General features: G+C 44.2%; 1 protein-coding gene across 2 annotated transcripts in view; it reads left to right on the forward strand.

The window, feature by feature from the left end:
• The window catches only part of CAMSAP2 (calmodulin regulated spectrin associated protein family member 2), a 128,622-nt gene extending 121,681 nt beyond the window's left edge, over nucleotides 1–6,941 (forward strand). For both annotated transcript variants that reach the window (XM_040406809.1, XM_040406810.1), the window contains 4 exons: nucleotides 227–299; nucleotides 2,095–2,219; nucleotides 2,970–3,088; nucleotides 6,505–6,941. In XM_040406809.1, coding sequence (XP_040262743.1) covers nucleotides 227–299; nucleotides 2,095–2,219; nucleotides 2,970–3,088; nucleotides 6,505–6,810 — 623 coding nt within the window. In that variant the 3' untranslated portion in view covers nucleotides 6,811–6,941. The remainder of the gene's footprint in view (nucleotides 1–226; nucleotides 300–2,094; nucleotides 2,220–2,969; nucleotides 3,089–6,504) is intronic.
• Nucleotides 6,942–15,422: the final 8,481 nt, after the last annotated feature.

Raw genomic sequence — 15,422 nt, forward strand, 5'->3', positions numbered from 1 at the left:
TAATCAGTTTGAACCCTTAAAGGGACCTGTCAGGCGCATCTCTTCCCACACCCAAACAGGGAGAACCCGAGCTGTCAGCCGCCTTAATGACTATTCTCGTTCCCAGTTCACTTTCAAGCTATGGTTTCAATAGCATATACCTGTTTGTAACCAATAACCTTTCCAGATTTGATGCTGCTTTTAGATTGCCTTAAGAATGTATTTTCTTTTAATTGTTTTTCTACAGCTTCATCCTTTTCCCTGGCTTCACTGAACACAGGTGACAATGAAAGTGTCAATTCTGGGAAAAGAACACCAAGGTAAGAGCCTTTCATACAGGAGGTGAACCTTTTTGATTACCTCAGATGCCGTTTACGGTTCCTACGTTTACTGTGTTTTTATAATGGTATTTATTTTTATTATAAATAAGGCTACTTTCACACCTGCGTTCGGTGGGGATCGGTCTTGAATCTGCACAGACGGATCCGCACCTATAATGCAAACGCTTGTATTCGTTCAGAACGGATCCGTTTGCGTTATTCTTTAAAAAAAAAAGTCTAAGTCAAAACAGATCCGTTCTGACTTACATTGAAAGTCAATGGGGAACGGATCCTTTTTCAATTGCACCATATTATGTCAGTGATAATGGATCCGTCCCCATTGACTTACATTGTAAGTCAGGACGGATCCGTTTGGCTCTGCGTCGTCAGACGAACACCAAAACGCTACAAGCAGCGTTTTGGTGTCCGCCTCAAAAGCGGAACGGAGACCAAATGCAGCCAAACTTATGCATTCTGAGCGGATCCTTATCCATTCAGAATGCATTGGGGCTGAACTGATCAGTTTTGGGCCGCTTGTGAGAGCCTTGAAACGGATCTCACAAGCGGACCCAGAAACGCCAGTGTGAAAGTAGCCTTACTATATTTTTGTGCCTTAAAGATTTAGGACTGTAAGGCCCCTTGCAGACGAGCGAATGTCTTGCTGCGGACTTGCAACGAGGCACCCGCCCTGAACTTTCAGCACTACCAGGGTCAGATAGCATTATATTGACTTACAGTATGATGCTATGTAACCCTTACAGTTCTGGAATGTACTGGATGACAGCATTATGTGAGTGTTATCCAATGCTGGGAGTGCAGGCCGGGTGCCTCGCTGACACTCGCTCGTCTGCAAGGGGCCTAATGCGTTTTGGTAAGAATGTTCCACCAGTCTGTGTACCAAAACAAGGGGGTTTTCCTCTTCAGCAGCTTATAGCAAATGAAAAGTCAGCTTGTTTCGGTCCCCTAAGTTAAAGGGGTTATCCCACCTTCTGCTTTCCATGCTGTTGCTGCTCTGTCCTCTTCAAGAAACTGCTCAGTCAGGGGGCGTTGTCCTTTCTATTGGCTGACAGTGGGATCAGCGCTCTGCTGATTTACTGACTCGGCCTCCTTTCTTTACGTGCGCGCTCCCGTGTGAGCCGGAATTCATTCCAGCAGCCGCTTCTGCGCTCCTCCTCTCCTATACCTTCCTGCAACTAGATACCCATGGTAAGTGGACTGACAAGCACAGGAGAAATAACCAGCGCGCAGGTACAGAGATTTCTCTGGAAAAAAAACAGGACTGAGGAAAGTAATTGATCGCGCATGCGTAAAAATGCGCAAGCCCGTGAGTCAGGTCGGGCTGCGTAGAATAAAAAAACAGGAGGATAGTGCGCAAGCGCTGCCACCGGGCCAGTATCGCTGGGGTGGCCGTAACTTATAACTACCAGATGTAAATAAGGCTGCAAAAGGAGGTCATTTATAGAGGAAAGGAGGAGGAATCGCTAATAACATGTATTGGGTAAGTTGCTGGTGGTGGCCTAAACAACTTGAAAACATAAAGATCCATCAATTTTCACCTTATCTAGTTCTGGAAAGCCCCTTTGTGTATGGTCGTCCTTGGAGTTCATAAATACAGATTGTGTACGCTCGGGCTTAGTGCCATGTCATGTATAACCACAGCAATGATGTCATATTTTGCCTCGATTACCAGCAACTCAAACTCCTCCATTTTACTTGCCAAACTTCTTGCATTTTTAAACATACATTTATATCTTCTATTACATATTGCTTCTTTTTTGCCTGTTTTATTCGGCAGTCCCTTTAGGTCGGAATCTGTAGAAGGATTTCTGTCACCTGTCCGTTCTGGTAGTCGTAATGGGGAAAAAGACTGGGAAAATGCTTCCACTACTTCTTCAGTGGCGTCAGCTACCGAGTACACAGGTGAGTGGTTGAGGGGGCTTCCTGCTGCAGTAGGAATATCTGCTTTGCTTAATAGAGGGGTTTTGGGGCAGAGGACCACCTCTCTGTGACTTGCATATACCTTATGGACAGGAGCTGTCCTTTGTGCACAGTACCTGGTTTATATCACACACATACAAGCCGGTTTTAGTGAAAGCAAGATGTGCTAATTTATTAAGAGGCACAGAGCATTTTCTGGAAGTGCATGCGATGAGCTGGCGTAGATATGAACTATAATTTACACCAGTTTCTGTGATTTGCTTCTAGCTTTTTTCACTTTTTGTCTTGTTGATTTGTCACATGAACATGCAGCGTCATGGAATGTGCTGCAGCAGGGTAATAAGCCTGTGTCTGTCACCAGCCTAAAATGGAGGAGACTATACAGAAAATTATTGACACACTAATATCCAAATTATTTCCACACCCATAAAGCCATCTTTTGTCAAACATTAGATCTACACACAACGTGACTGTCTGTCTCATATCCATCTGTCGATCTATCTGTCTATATAATCTTACACACAGCCATTTTTTACACCAGATTTGTGCCATCAGGGTTCCAAACAGAAGCAAGCTACCGTATATACCATCACGTCAATCATAACATTGCATTTAAGAAGTCATTAAAAAGTGAACTGAAAATTAATTGAAAACTCAATTAGCAATTCTTTGTTTGCTCCTTTAATTTTGTGAGAATTGATATATAGCTTCAATCTCGCTTCTTGTTTACAGGACCGAAATTGTACAAGGAACCCAGTGCTAAATCTAACAAGTACATCATCCAGAATGCTATATCCCATTGTTGCTTGGCTGGTAAAGTGAATGAAGGGCAGAAGAACAAAATTCTGGAGGTCAGTGTGATGATCTCTGTTATGGCTCAAAGGAGACAGATGTGCCAAAGTGGTTCATAATTATTTCAATATTATGGTCTTTGTGTAAAAACTGTCACTTTATAGATACTCTCCTCAACATTGAAAGTGCAACACCAAGGAGGACATGCCGTAAGGTTCTGCAAATTGAGGAAGAAACATGTGTCACTAAGAAATGCAGATTATCAAATTTTAAAGCACCTAGCTCCAGTCTATGGGAGGGGCATAAAACCAGATTCAATGCAAAGTTTTTTTTTAGCCACATGAAATATCAAAAATCTGATCAAGTCATGTGGGGTGATTGTGCGAGGCCTCCTGTTTCTCAACATGCCAGTTATCACCACTGAGAGGGACTGAATCCTTGAACTGAGAGACCTTGGTTTATCACTTCAGCAGATCGCTATGTATCTAGGCTGAGACATCAATACTATTCAACATTGTGTGTCTTGGTGGTTGGGAGAACAATGACAAACTGCAATGACAGCAAGAGATGCACAACCTCTGCATGGCCCAATTGTCTGATTGGAATAATGGCGGATGGTGGTCCATTCTGTACTGCAAGTGACGTCGGACGTCACGTTCCAAGCCTAGGGCAGCAAATAGTATCTATACGGCCCCTCCAAAAATGCCCAACCTACCATAAAATGGATTAAAGAGGACCTGTCACCATGAAAATGCAGTGCAATCTGCAGGCAGCATGTTATAGAGCAGGAGGAGCTGAGCAGATTGATATATAGTGGGGGGAAAGATTCAGCAACACTTGTAATTTTATTCATTATAATCTCTGCTTTTTCTGAGCTCTGTGGACTGTCTTGTCAGTCACTGACAACCATCACTGTATATACACTTACACAGGGATGGTTGTCAGTAGGGTTGTCCCGATACCGATACTAGTATCGGTATCGGGACCGATTCCGAGTTTTCTCGGCGGTACTCAGCCGCCGATACCCCGCCCCGATACATAAATAGAATACTTTTTTTTTTTCCCGCAATGAATATTTTTGCGGCCCGGCAAAGATGCAGCATCGGGAGAGAGGAGGGGCTGGAGTCCGTAACTATGGGCGGGGCCCGGTGCAGTCACTGTACTCTTACACCGGGCCCCGCCGCTCACCAAAGTATTTATAAACGTGAATCCTTATCCTGTTATTAAGTTGAACTAACGCTGCCCTCTCCCATGTTCCCCTGTATCCCCCTGTAAGCTTCAATAGCAGGCAGAGCAGACGGCAGCAGTAACGTCACTCACTGACGTAGAGCGCCTGCTCCGCCCACTTTATGAATGAAGCAGGCGGAGCAGACGCGCGACGTCAGTGAGTGACGTTACTGGTGCCGTCCGCTCTGCCTGCTATGGAAGCTTAAGTAAGTGCTGTGGGGATACAGGGGGATACAGGGGAACATGAGAGAGGGCAGCGTTAGTTCAACTTAATAACAGGATAAGGATTCACGTTTATAAATACTTCGGTGAGCGGCGGGGCCCGGTGTATTGGGGGACACTGTTATGAGGGGGATCTGTGGATGACATATAGCAGTGTCATCCACAGATCCTCCCCATAACAGTTCCATCCACAGATCCCCTATAACAGCACCATCCACAGATCCCCCACCAAATAACAATGCCATCCTCAGATCCCCCCACCCCATAACAATGCCATCCACAGATATCCCACCCCATAGCAGTACCATCCACAGATCCCCATAACAGTGCCATCCACAAATCCCCATAACAGTGCCATCCACAGATCCCCCATAACAGTGCCATCCACAGATCCCCCATAACAGTGCCATCCACAGATCCCCATAACAGTGCCATCCACAGATCCCCATAACAGTGCCATCCACAGATCCCCCATAACAGTGCCATCCACAGATCCCCCATAACAGTGCCATCCACAGATCCCCCATAACAGTGCCATCCACAGATCCCCCATAACAGTGCCATCCACAGATCCCCCATAACAGTGCCATCCACAGATCCCCATAACAGTGCCATCCACAGATCCCCCATAACAGTGCCATCCACAGATCCCCCATAACAGCGCCATCCACAGATCCCCCATAACAGTGCCATCCACAGATCCCCCATAACAGTGCCATCCACAGATCCCCCATAACAGTGCCATCCACAGGTCCCCCATAACAGTGCCATCCACAGATCCCCCATAACAGTGCCATCCACAGGTCCCCCATAACAGTGCCATCCACAGATCCCCCACATGACAGTGCGTCATCCACAGATCCCCCAAAACGGTCACATGACATTTAAAAAAAGTATCGGTATTCGGTATCGGTGACTACTTGAAAAAAAGTATCGGTACTTGTACTCGGTCCTAAAAAAGTGGTATCGGGACAACCCTAGTTGTCAGTCACTGATAACACCTCCCATACAGACACTGAACTCAGGAAGAGCAGAGATTTTAAAGAATAAATGAATTTTGCTGAAACTTTTCCCGCAAAACTATATATCAATGTGCTCAGCATCTGCTCCTATAACATTGCTGCCTGCAGATTGCACTGCTTTTTCATGATGACCGATACTCTTTAAAACAGAATGTGAAAAAAAAATTTTTAAACCATTTCTGTATGTGTTTTACTTATGTAAGACCTACAAATTAAGTAATAGCAGTTCCAATTTTAAATAAAGCCCCATGTGTCTGTCAAAAAAATGGGATAAACTAAAAGATGAAAAAAAAATCTGTGCAGTACAGAATTTTAAAAGATGAAATTCTGCTCTGGGCATCGAGGCCCAAAACACATCGTCTTAAAAGGGTGAAATAGTGTGTAGCGTCCTTTTGTTCTGGAAATAAGTAGCGGTGATCCGGGCAGATTGGCCATAGACCTTACAGGGAAGTTTCCTGGTGGGCCGATGCCCGTCTGCCACTGGTCAGGTACATAATCCGCTTTCAGGGGTAACTAACCCTGCGAGAATCAGGTACTCGTGTACCTGGCCAGCGACCACACATGCCCTCCGGAATTCATCTGCTGCTGCCGCACCTCACCTCCTAAGCCTCCTGCTTCATATCTTAAAGACACCTGGAGGAGGAGGACAGAAAATGGCATCTATTGATGGCCACCACAGAGGATCGGCCTTTGGGGCAATATATTGTGCTACACTGTGGTATATAGTTCTGCTGACCCCGACTACTTGTGTTGCTTCGCCTTCTGTCAATGTGGACCGGCTTACTACATAGGGCCACTTTTAGTAGTTTTTTTTTTCCAGGGCCACTTTAAGCTTCCATGTGGTGATCCATGCTCAGAAATTCCACCTGACCTCATGTATCAGAAGATCCATTTGTGTGGATGTTTGGCAATAAGAATAATTACTGATTGCCTTCTATAATGTTGGGAATGATGACGGTCTTCCTATGTTTGTAATGTTCTGCTTTTCTACCCTACTTCCACAGGAAATGGAAAAATCGAATGCCAACAACTTCCTGATCTTGTTCCGTGACTCGGGATGTCAGTTCCGCTCTGTATATATGTACTATCCTGAAACTGATGAGATAACCAAGCTGACAGGCATTGGACCACGTTCTATAACTTGTAAAATGATCGTCGGTCTCTACAAATATAACTCCGATCGCAAGCAGTTCAGCCACATCCCAGCCAAAACCATGTCTGCCAGTGTTGATGCGGTGACCATTCACAGCCACCTATGGCAAGCTAAAAGACCTATGACCCCCAAAAAACTGCTTTCTTCCAAAGCATAGCAGTGGTCGACAAACAAGTTGTGGCCTCCTGAAGTTTTATGGAGATAGCAATTACTTGTTGCCAATGAGACTTGTATGATGCGAACGCAGACTCTTCCTCCTGCTGTCTTTACACACAACTGGAATGTAGGACAGTGTTGTTTAAGGGGAGGGCAGGGTGGGCAAAGCAAAGGGATGTGTGGGGGAGGGGGGTTATTTATCACAAAATGTTTTTGACTCACTTATTTGGGAGGGTAAGGGGCATGTGCGGTATGACACTGAAGCACTGACGTTTGTCCATGTTAGGTGAGTGCTGTTACTCGACATCTCTTGCCTTATCTATTATTTTTTATTCTGCATTTGCGAGTGTGCAAGATGATGTTGAGTTACAAAGGATAAATTATGTGTTTTTTTTGTCCTATTCTGTATTTTTCTCTATTTGGAGAAGGGCGTAAAATGTGTTTTTGAGAAGATGCATCGGTATCACTGCCAAGAAGGGTGGCAGCATGTACTGTCCTAAGTGTTTCCAGGCTCTCTGGCAGTGAGAGAGGATTGTGGGATAGGCAAGCTTACCTCAAAAATGCAAGCCAGTAAGCATGTATTTTGGTGATAGCATTACTTCCTTTATATTTATGTCTCAGAATTTTGCAAGAAAATGGCGTATTTAAGTACTCTCTCCAGTCTGACATTCCTAGAGTGCAACTTGCTCGCATACGACGCCTAGCGTCGTCAGCATTTATGCTATGTTTATTTTTAATGACTGTTTTTATCGCCTCATTAAGAGTAACTGTATCTTTATTTTATTTTTTTACTTTTATTCCTATGTATTTTATTCAGCATCTGAAAATGTAAGATCTTGTTTGTCATTGGGGTTAGGTCCTTTATAGGTGGGCAAACACTAGTCTTGAAAAGTTTGCTGCTGCCAGCAGAATATCTCCTGATACAAGATTTTGCTTGATTTTTAGCCTTTTTAGTAAGATATTTATTGAGACCATCTGTTGAGTGAAGTCACCTTATTGTGGGCATGGCTAGACGTAAAGGTCTGGCTCTTTCAGCTGGCATCACCAGTGTGACAAGCCCGGCATTGATATCTTCTGAGAAATATGACACTAGAGAAATAAGATAACCAGGGCGGTGAGTAGTGACGAGTTCGGAGAGGGTGTAACACTAATGCTGCAGGACAGGGCCATGCATCTCGTCTACTTAGTTGCATGCACTTTCCAGGATGAAAGGTAAGCGTGTTTGTGGGTGTTTTTTTATTCTCCATTTCAAGGACAAGTATGGTTGTTTTTATGAGACGTGTTGTAAAGTATTTCATATCATGTGAGAATTAACATTTTTTTAAGCTAAATGCAAAGATAAACCGTATGGTCATTACATTTTGAATAGTGTTTTTCACTTTAATATCTATTTTGTTATATACAAGTTGACATGTCAAGAGGATGGATTGTATATTAATTTACATTTTTGTTAACTTAACAGAGATGCAGAATGTAATTTAGTTTATTTACATGGATGTAACCAAAAAAGAAAGAAAAAGAAAAAAAAACCAGGCAAAATGGACCTGTATAAACAGGCCAGTGTATGGGAGACGGGTAGCGGTGAATCATTGCAATGTATGACGGTGCTGGAGGGAAAGGTGAGTTCATTACCTGCCCCTGAGATCCAGGCCTTTTATGTCTGAGCTGTAGAAATTTCCATCGGTAATTGCAGTAAAGACGTGTAGGGGGAAGGGTATAGTTCTCTTACTTTATACTGTAATGAATAATTAAGCGTGCAATTCAGCATCTGTAGAACGCCATACAAAAATCACCTCCTCTCCCCCCCTAGTGATGGCATCATAGAACTAGGTCATACGAGTATTGTCCGGTAATTTATTTTCAAGCACTGTCTTGCCTTTTATAGCATAATTTGAGAATTCTGCTTGTACAAGATGTACACATCTATACTTGAAATCACAGGGTCGTGGCACAAAATTTGACAAAAAATTGCTTAATAATACTTCATTTTTAATACACATTGCAGTAAAGCTAGTCCGAGTATTAGTGGAGCTTACAAAATAAATTTCCCTGCTACACACTCGCCCCCTACTGTTTATTTTCTATGGATAGCCGCTGAGACTATGAGAAGAAATACCGTAGCTTTCTTAGTAAACCTATATAGACCTGGGGCAAACATAAAACCTAAGGCAGTCATTAATCACATTACTAGGTCACTGTGCTCCTCTACTGCCCCAACGTTCCAGCCAAACGTGAGCCGTCATTACTGAATAGGAATATACCCTTCTTTATCCTATGTGCTTCTGCCACTAGCTGCAATGATAAGACGATAGAATGCACTTACACGTAGCAGTGTTGCAGGATATGTCCTGAGTAAAGTATTATCTCTAGAATAATGGGTAAGATGCTGCATTGCAGTTGTGTGATCAGTCTGTGGCGGTTACGTCTTTATGCACCGCCACTTACACTACAGAGACACAAATAATACACACATATATTGACCTCTATAGGAACATCCATTCCCTCTTGCTGCACCTTGGCTGCTGACAGGCATAGAGTACGATCCTTCTGGTGTGAACATATCGGAGTATGTGTTGCTACGTCAGGCTATTGCCTTCCAAGTAAAAGGGCCATATTGTGTCCTAGGCTATAAGCATGACATTCATCACTGACCACAAAAACCTGACATTGACCCGTTTTACTGAAGCCATGATTTAAAGGGATTCTGTCACCTCGATTTCGGTTATAGAGCTGCGGACATGCACGGCTAGATCGCCACTAGCATGTCCGCCATATACCGGTCCTATAGGGCTGTGTGCTTTTATTTTGTTTAAAGGGAACCTGTCACCGGGATTTTGGGTATAGAGCTGAGGACATGGGTTGCTAGATGGCCACTAGCACATCCACAATACCCAGTCCCCATAGCTCTGTGTGCTTTTATTGTGTAAAAAAAAACATTAACATAAGAGTCATATCTTACTTGTGTGACCAGAGAAGAGTCATATTTTCAAGCTCTGACTCATCTCAGGTTAATTTGCATATGTATCAAATCGCTTTTTATACACAATAAAAGCACACAGAGCTATGGGGACTGGGTATTGCAGATGTGCTAGCGGCCATCTAGCAACCCATGACCTCAGCTCTATACACAAAATCCCGGTGACCGGTTCCCTTTAAAAAATGATATTAGAGATATGTAAATGAGCCTTGTAAGGGGCCCAAGGGGCTGTACCAACCTTCCTGGTTCCCAGCCACGCCCCCTGTAAAGGAGCCCAGCACCGCCTATGTCCTCCGAATCTCCTCCTTTTGACACAGTTAGATTGCCGTAACCTCGCGATGCGTGAGCTCGCGCATGCGCAGTTCCTTCCCTGAGGCTGATGCCAGCACAGGGAAGGAACACTATACCGGCACTGCGCATGCGCGAGCTCGCGGCAATCTAACTGTGTCGAAAGGAGGAGATTCGGAGGACATAGGCGGTGCTGGGCTCCTTCACAGGGGGCGTGGCTGGGCACCAGGAAGGTTCGTACAGCCCCTTGGGCACCTTACATATGTCTAAAATCATTTTTTAAACAAAATAAAAGCACACAGCCCTATAGGACAGGTATAATGCAGACATGCTAGCGGCGATCTAGCCGTGCATGTCCGCATCTCTATAACCTAGAACAAGGTGACAGAATCCCTTTAAGAACAGGGCACAAAAGAGGGATGGTAAGGTAAGTAGTTACATGTACGTAAGGCTGTCTACACACAGGCAGATGCTTCTATACAATTGGAGGTTAAAAATCTGCCCATATAGTCCCTTGGGTAAGTCTGTTAGATCACTGCAGGGTACACTATAGACTGCAGTCAGATTTGGCTGCTTGCAGATAAAGGGGTTGGCCACTTTCTAACGCCCGAACCATGTTGGCACTGGCCTAGGAAACCCCAAGCCCACTCATGACTCACCTGAGAATCCCGGTTCAGTGTCCCCCACTGCCCATGGATTCGGTCTGTATGCAGCAGAGGGTGGCAGCTACTGCGTCCATGGCAATCAAGATGGCATCTGTCACATTACTTACACACTTGACAGGGCTACCTGCTGCCCATGGATCCAGTCTGTAAACAGTGGACGCTGCCACATCCATGGCAATCAAGATGGCAGAAGTCACATGATTTACCCACAGGAAACTGCCCTAGACGCACCCTCTGTGTCAGTGCAAGCCGAGAAGAGCATGCATCCAGGGCATGTGCCTGAATGCCATGGATGTGGCAGCTGGATCAGTGGGAGACACTGAACCAGGGTACACGGGTAAGATATGAGGGGTCTCAGGGTTTCCTAGGCTAGCCCACAAGGTTAGAGTGTTAGAGAAGTGATCAAACTCGTCAATTCTCCAGGTGGTAGGGCCGAGGTTTATGCCCATAGTCTTGCAGAATGCAAGTCTAAAGAAAATAGTAATACTGTATGAAATACAAGGTGTTTTTATTTTATTTTTTATGGGTTCAGCTTCAAAAGGGTTTGTACTAATGTGGTCAGACCTTTTAATTCACAGTATATTCTAATCACAGCCCTATCTGAGATTATGAAGGCCATGACTGTCCAGGGGCGCTGTGCTTATTCTGGCTCTGTTCACACTTTCTTTAATAGCATCCCACTAGGTTTCCACTTTGCTTTCCTGTATTTTACAAGGTAAGACTATTGCAGCCTGTTCTGGTGTTCCTGCTGTCAAAAATGCCAGATGCATAAGGATTTGCCGTGTCTGCACCAAAACGGAGGCATGGCCCCAGTGTGAACACAGCCTTACTCATGTCATACAGCACTATTTATGAATCGGCTGCAATGCAAAGAGTTCATTGTTTTCTTTGACTTTGTATGGACTTGAATGTCAATATCCACAGCGCCCCTGACAGGTATCGGACTGGGACATACTGTGAATTCTAGTTTTCCATTTATTTGAGCTTAAAGGGGTTATCCCATCTTAGACAATGGGGACATATCACCTCTGGGACCCGCACATACAAGGAGAACGGAGCCAGGGAGAGTTGTGCAGCTCCCCGCCTCTCCCATTAAAGTGAATGGGAGCGCACCGTGCATGCGCGGCCACCGCTCCCATTCATTTCTATGGGGCCGATGGAAATAGCCGAGCCAGCGCTCGGCTATTTTCGGCGGCTCCATATAAATGAATGGAGGGCGCATGCGCAGTGCGCCCTCCTCAAGTTTCTCCGCTCCGTTCTCCCTGTAGGTGCGAGTCCCAGAGGTGGGGGCATATCCTAGCGATATGCCCCCATTGTCTAAGATGGGATAACCCCTTTAACGAGGAAATAGACCAGAACTCTTACTGTCATGTTACATTCCTTCTCATAGTGGGTTAATTTATACTGCCCAAAATTATGTATTCTAAGTATTAAAAGTGTATTATTTTTCATGTTTGTTTCTTTTTTTATTAGTATTAATATTGCTATTCGTATTGTCACTGTCAACACTATTTATGCAGTATTATCATTTTTATACTTATTTTTTCCCTTTTTAAACCCATTTATCTTTCTGCAGTGATTCAGGATCTTTTTTTTTTTTTTTCAGAATTTTTCTGTCATACTCTAATTTAACCTTTAGTTTGCCATCGTGCTCCAACAGTAGAAACATGCACAGTTCCTTAAAGAGAGTACCATGTTTGGTATGATGATCATTTGTCTTTTTCATGCAGTAACGCAAATTATTGAAGGCATCCCAAACCTTTACATGACTGACATTTTGTATGAATGTTCACGAGGACTTGTCTCATTAATATGAATCTGTGTCATATTGTTTGCATGTAAATGAGATCTAAACAGTTGTGTAGATACTATGTATATTGGTGTGTATGTACATATATGTGATAGGTAAAAGGAAACCTGCACATTTTAGCTTGCGTCGTCATCACTGCAAGCAATGGAAAATAAAAGATCTCTTCACTGCATTGTGTTCTTTTGTTCTGGTCATTTTACGAGAAGGGACAGTGTCCATTGCTGCTCCTCTCTGCGGATTACATAGTCATGACATAAAACTTTGATTCCTATGGTTTTAAAGGACATCTGTCAGCAGATCTGTACCTATGACTGTCACGGGTAATGGGGAAGGGGAAAACACCAGGTACACCCAAAAGCAATAGACAACAGTCTAGGCCTCAAAAGCTAAGGTAGAGGGATGGTGACCTCCTAGTAAGGCCTTTCCCTAACTCCTGCCAGTATGAGCAGATCCTGATTGTGGAAATGCTCATATGCCTGATACCTTAAAGCCCTGCTAAAACTGACGAGCCCTAGGAAAGGTAGCAGGAGATGAGACAGCTGGTTCCTTCCCAGATGAAGAAACCCACGTCTCCCTGAGGCCTAGAACCAAAACACACCAGAGAACAACAGACAGCACAGGCAACTTGTACTTAGCTTTGAGATGAATGGAGAAGCAGGAGATCCAAGACAAACAAGCTCTAGCAACTTCAAGAGGAAATATCAACCGCATGGTCAGCAGTGTGAGGCGGATCTAAATAGAGCCTCATCACTGATAATGAGCATAACCTGAGGAGAGGTGAGATCCTGCCAAACAACAACATACAAAGAGGAAAACAGAGAGACCTGTCAGATAGCCTCACGTGCAGCAAGTCTATCCGATCTTCTCACCTCTCTCACAGGAGGGACCGTGACAATGACACTGGCTGACCTGTTGCATGTGCACTTGGCACCTTAAGGCATCTGTGTTGGTCTCATGTTCATATGTGCACGCGTTGCTAAGAAAAAAAATGTATATGCAAATTAGCCTCTCGCAGCAATGGGGGTGTTGCTGTTACTCCGAGAGGCTCAGCTCTCTCTGCAAATGCCATCCCCTCTGCACTTCAATTGACAGGGCCAGGCATTATGATGTTTTCACTGCCTGGTCCTGTCCAGCAAACACAAAGAGTGCGGCAATTGCAGAGAGAGCAGAGCCTCTAGAGGCTCATTTGCATATATTAAAATATAATTTTTGCTCAGCAATGCAGGCACATATGAACATGGGACCAACACAGATGCTTTCAGGTGCCAAGCACACATGTAACAGGTCAGCCAGTTTCGTAGGTACAAATATGACAGATCATTTGATCTTCTGAATGGGGTATGCCATAACATATTAATCACTCTAATTCCAATGTTTGCTCCACCCCCTGCGATCCCTAGAATGTTGTGGCCATAACCCTGTGCCTTTTTGGATCCAGCAGTCAGACACCCCTGCAATATCCCTTATCCCATTAAAAGCATTTACAGGGAATGTGATAAAGGTGTCATTTTTGTGGGCCCAGAGCTGCCACCAGTCACTAGAAAAAAGAGAGATATATCCAGCTCACCAGTAATACTCCTGTGGGTAGGTGCACGGAAAAGACCCAAGTGAGTCCTGATGAATATTCATGTAACCAGAATGGAAGGATCCAGCACCACTGTGAAAGTTTTCGGTCCGGTCTTTATTTCACCAATAGACATGTACAAATCCAGTGACACTTTCTCCCACTCACACCCGATTTACGCGTTTCGAACACTTCTGTTTTTCATCATAATCAAATGTGTTTGTTCCGCCATAGACTTAAATAGGCTCAACCCCCTTCCCACTTAGAAGGAGGAGGGGGCCAAACCCAATTATTGGCGTATCAAACACCTGTTCAGACATATATATACACAATATATTATGTTCGAAACGCGTAAATCGGGTGTGAGTGGGAGAAAGTGTAACTGGATTTGTACATGTCTATTGGTGAAATAAAGACCGGACCGAAAACTTTCACAGTGGTGCTGGATCCTTCCTTTCTGGTTACATGACCAGTCACTGGAGTCATGCTGATAAAAGAGCAAGACTGGTAAGAACAAAGCTTATAGTAAAACTCAAAATTTTATTTGCAAGGTGGGTTTTGCCCAAGCTTTGAGAAAATGATCTCAAGCTTTGCCCAAGCTTTGAGAAAATGATCTCGGCTTGAGCCTTAGAAAAAACATTCTCTCATGACCCCTGGGGGAGGGTGAGATACTTATGTGCATGTTACCTATCCCCCTCTTCTCCATCAATCACAGAACATACTTATCTCTGTCACATATTGGGGTATTTTTTCTCAAGGAAAGGAGTGAGAAGGTGAGCACTTACCCATCTAATCACCACTCTGTGCCAAATTAGGCCATTTATTGACGTCATGACCCAGACATTTACCAGTGTCCGGATAACATAGTCAAAAAGATCTCCCTTCCCTGGTCTGCGCTGCTTCCACTCTGCATTCTCCAGCTCTGCTGAGTTAGGGAGCGTCTGCCAAGCGCAGGGACAGAGAGAAGTGCACACAGCCCAGGCACTGTTATCAGCTGCTGGGGAGGACCTGGCTTTAATCATTTACTTACAGTCCCTGGCTGTCAGTAATCTGACCTTGCACGCAGCCTGCTTCTGCGTACTCCGTCCTTCAACAGATAGACGGACCATGCCTAGCAACCCTATTTTAAGCACAGCTAAAAATAGGCAGTACAGGGAACAAAAATGTGGAATTAAGGGGTAATTGAATACACAGTGAAAAGTTGAAATAGGGCCACCAAGGTGATATTAATCACCACAATCCAATACTCCAAAAACAATATATACTACAGTTATCCTTTAAAAGATCAGTTAGTGCCTAGTTTTCTGCA

Source organism: Bufo bufo, chromosome 9, assembly GCF_905171765.1.
Source record: "Bufo bufo chromosome 9, aBufBuf1.1, whole genome shotgun sequence".
Taxonomy (NCBI): Eukaryota; Metazoa; Chordata; class Amphibia; order Anura; family Bufonidae; genus Bufo; species Bufo bufo.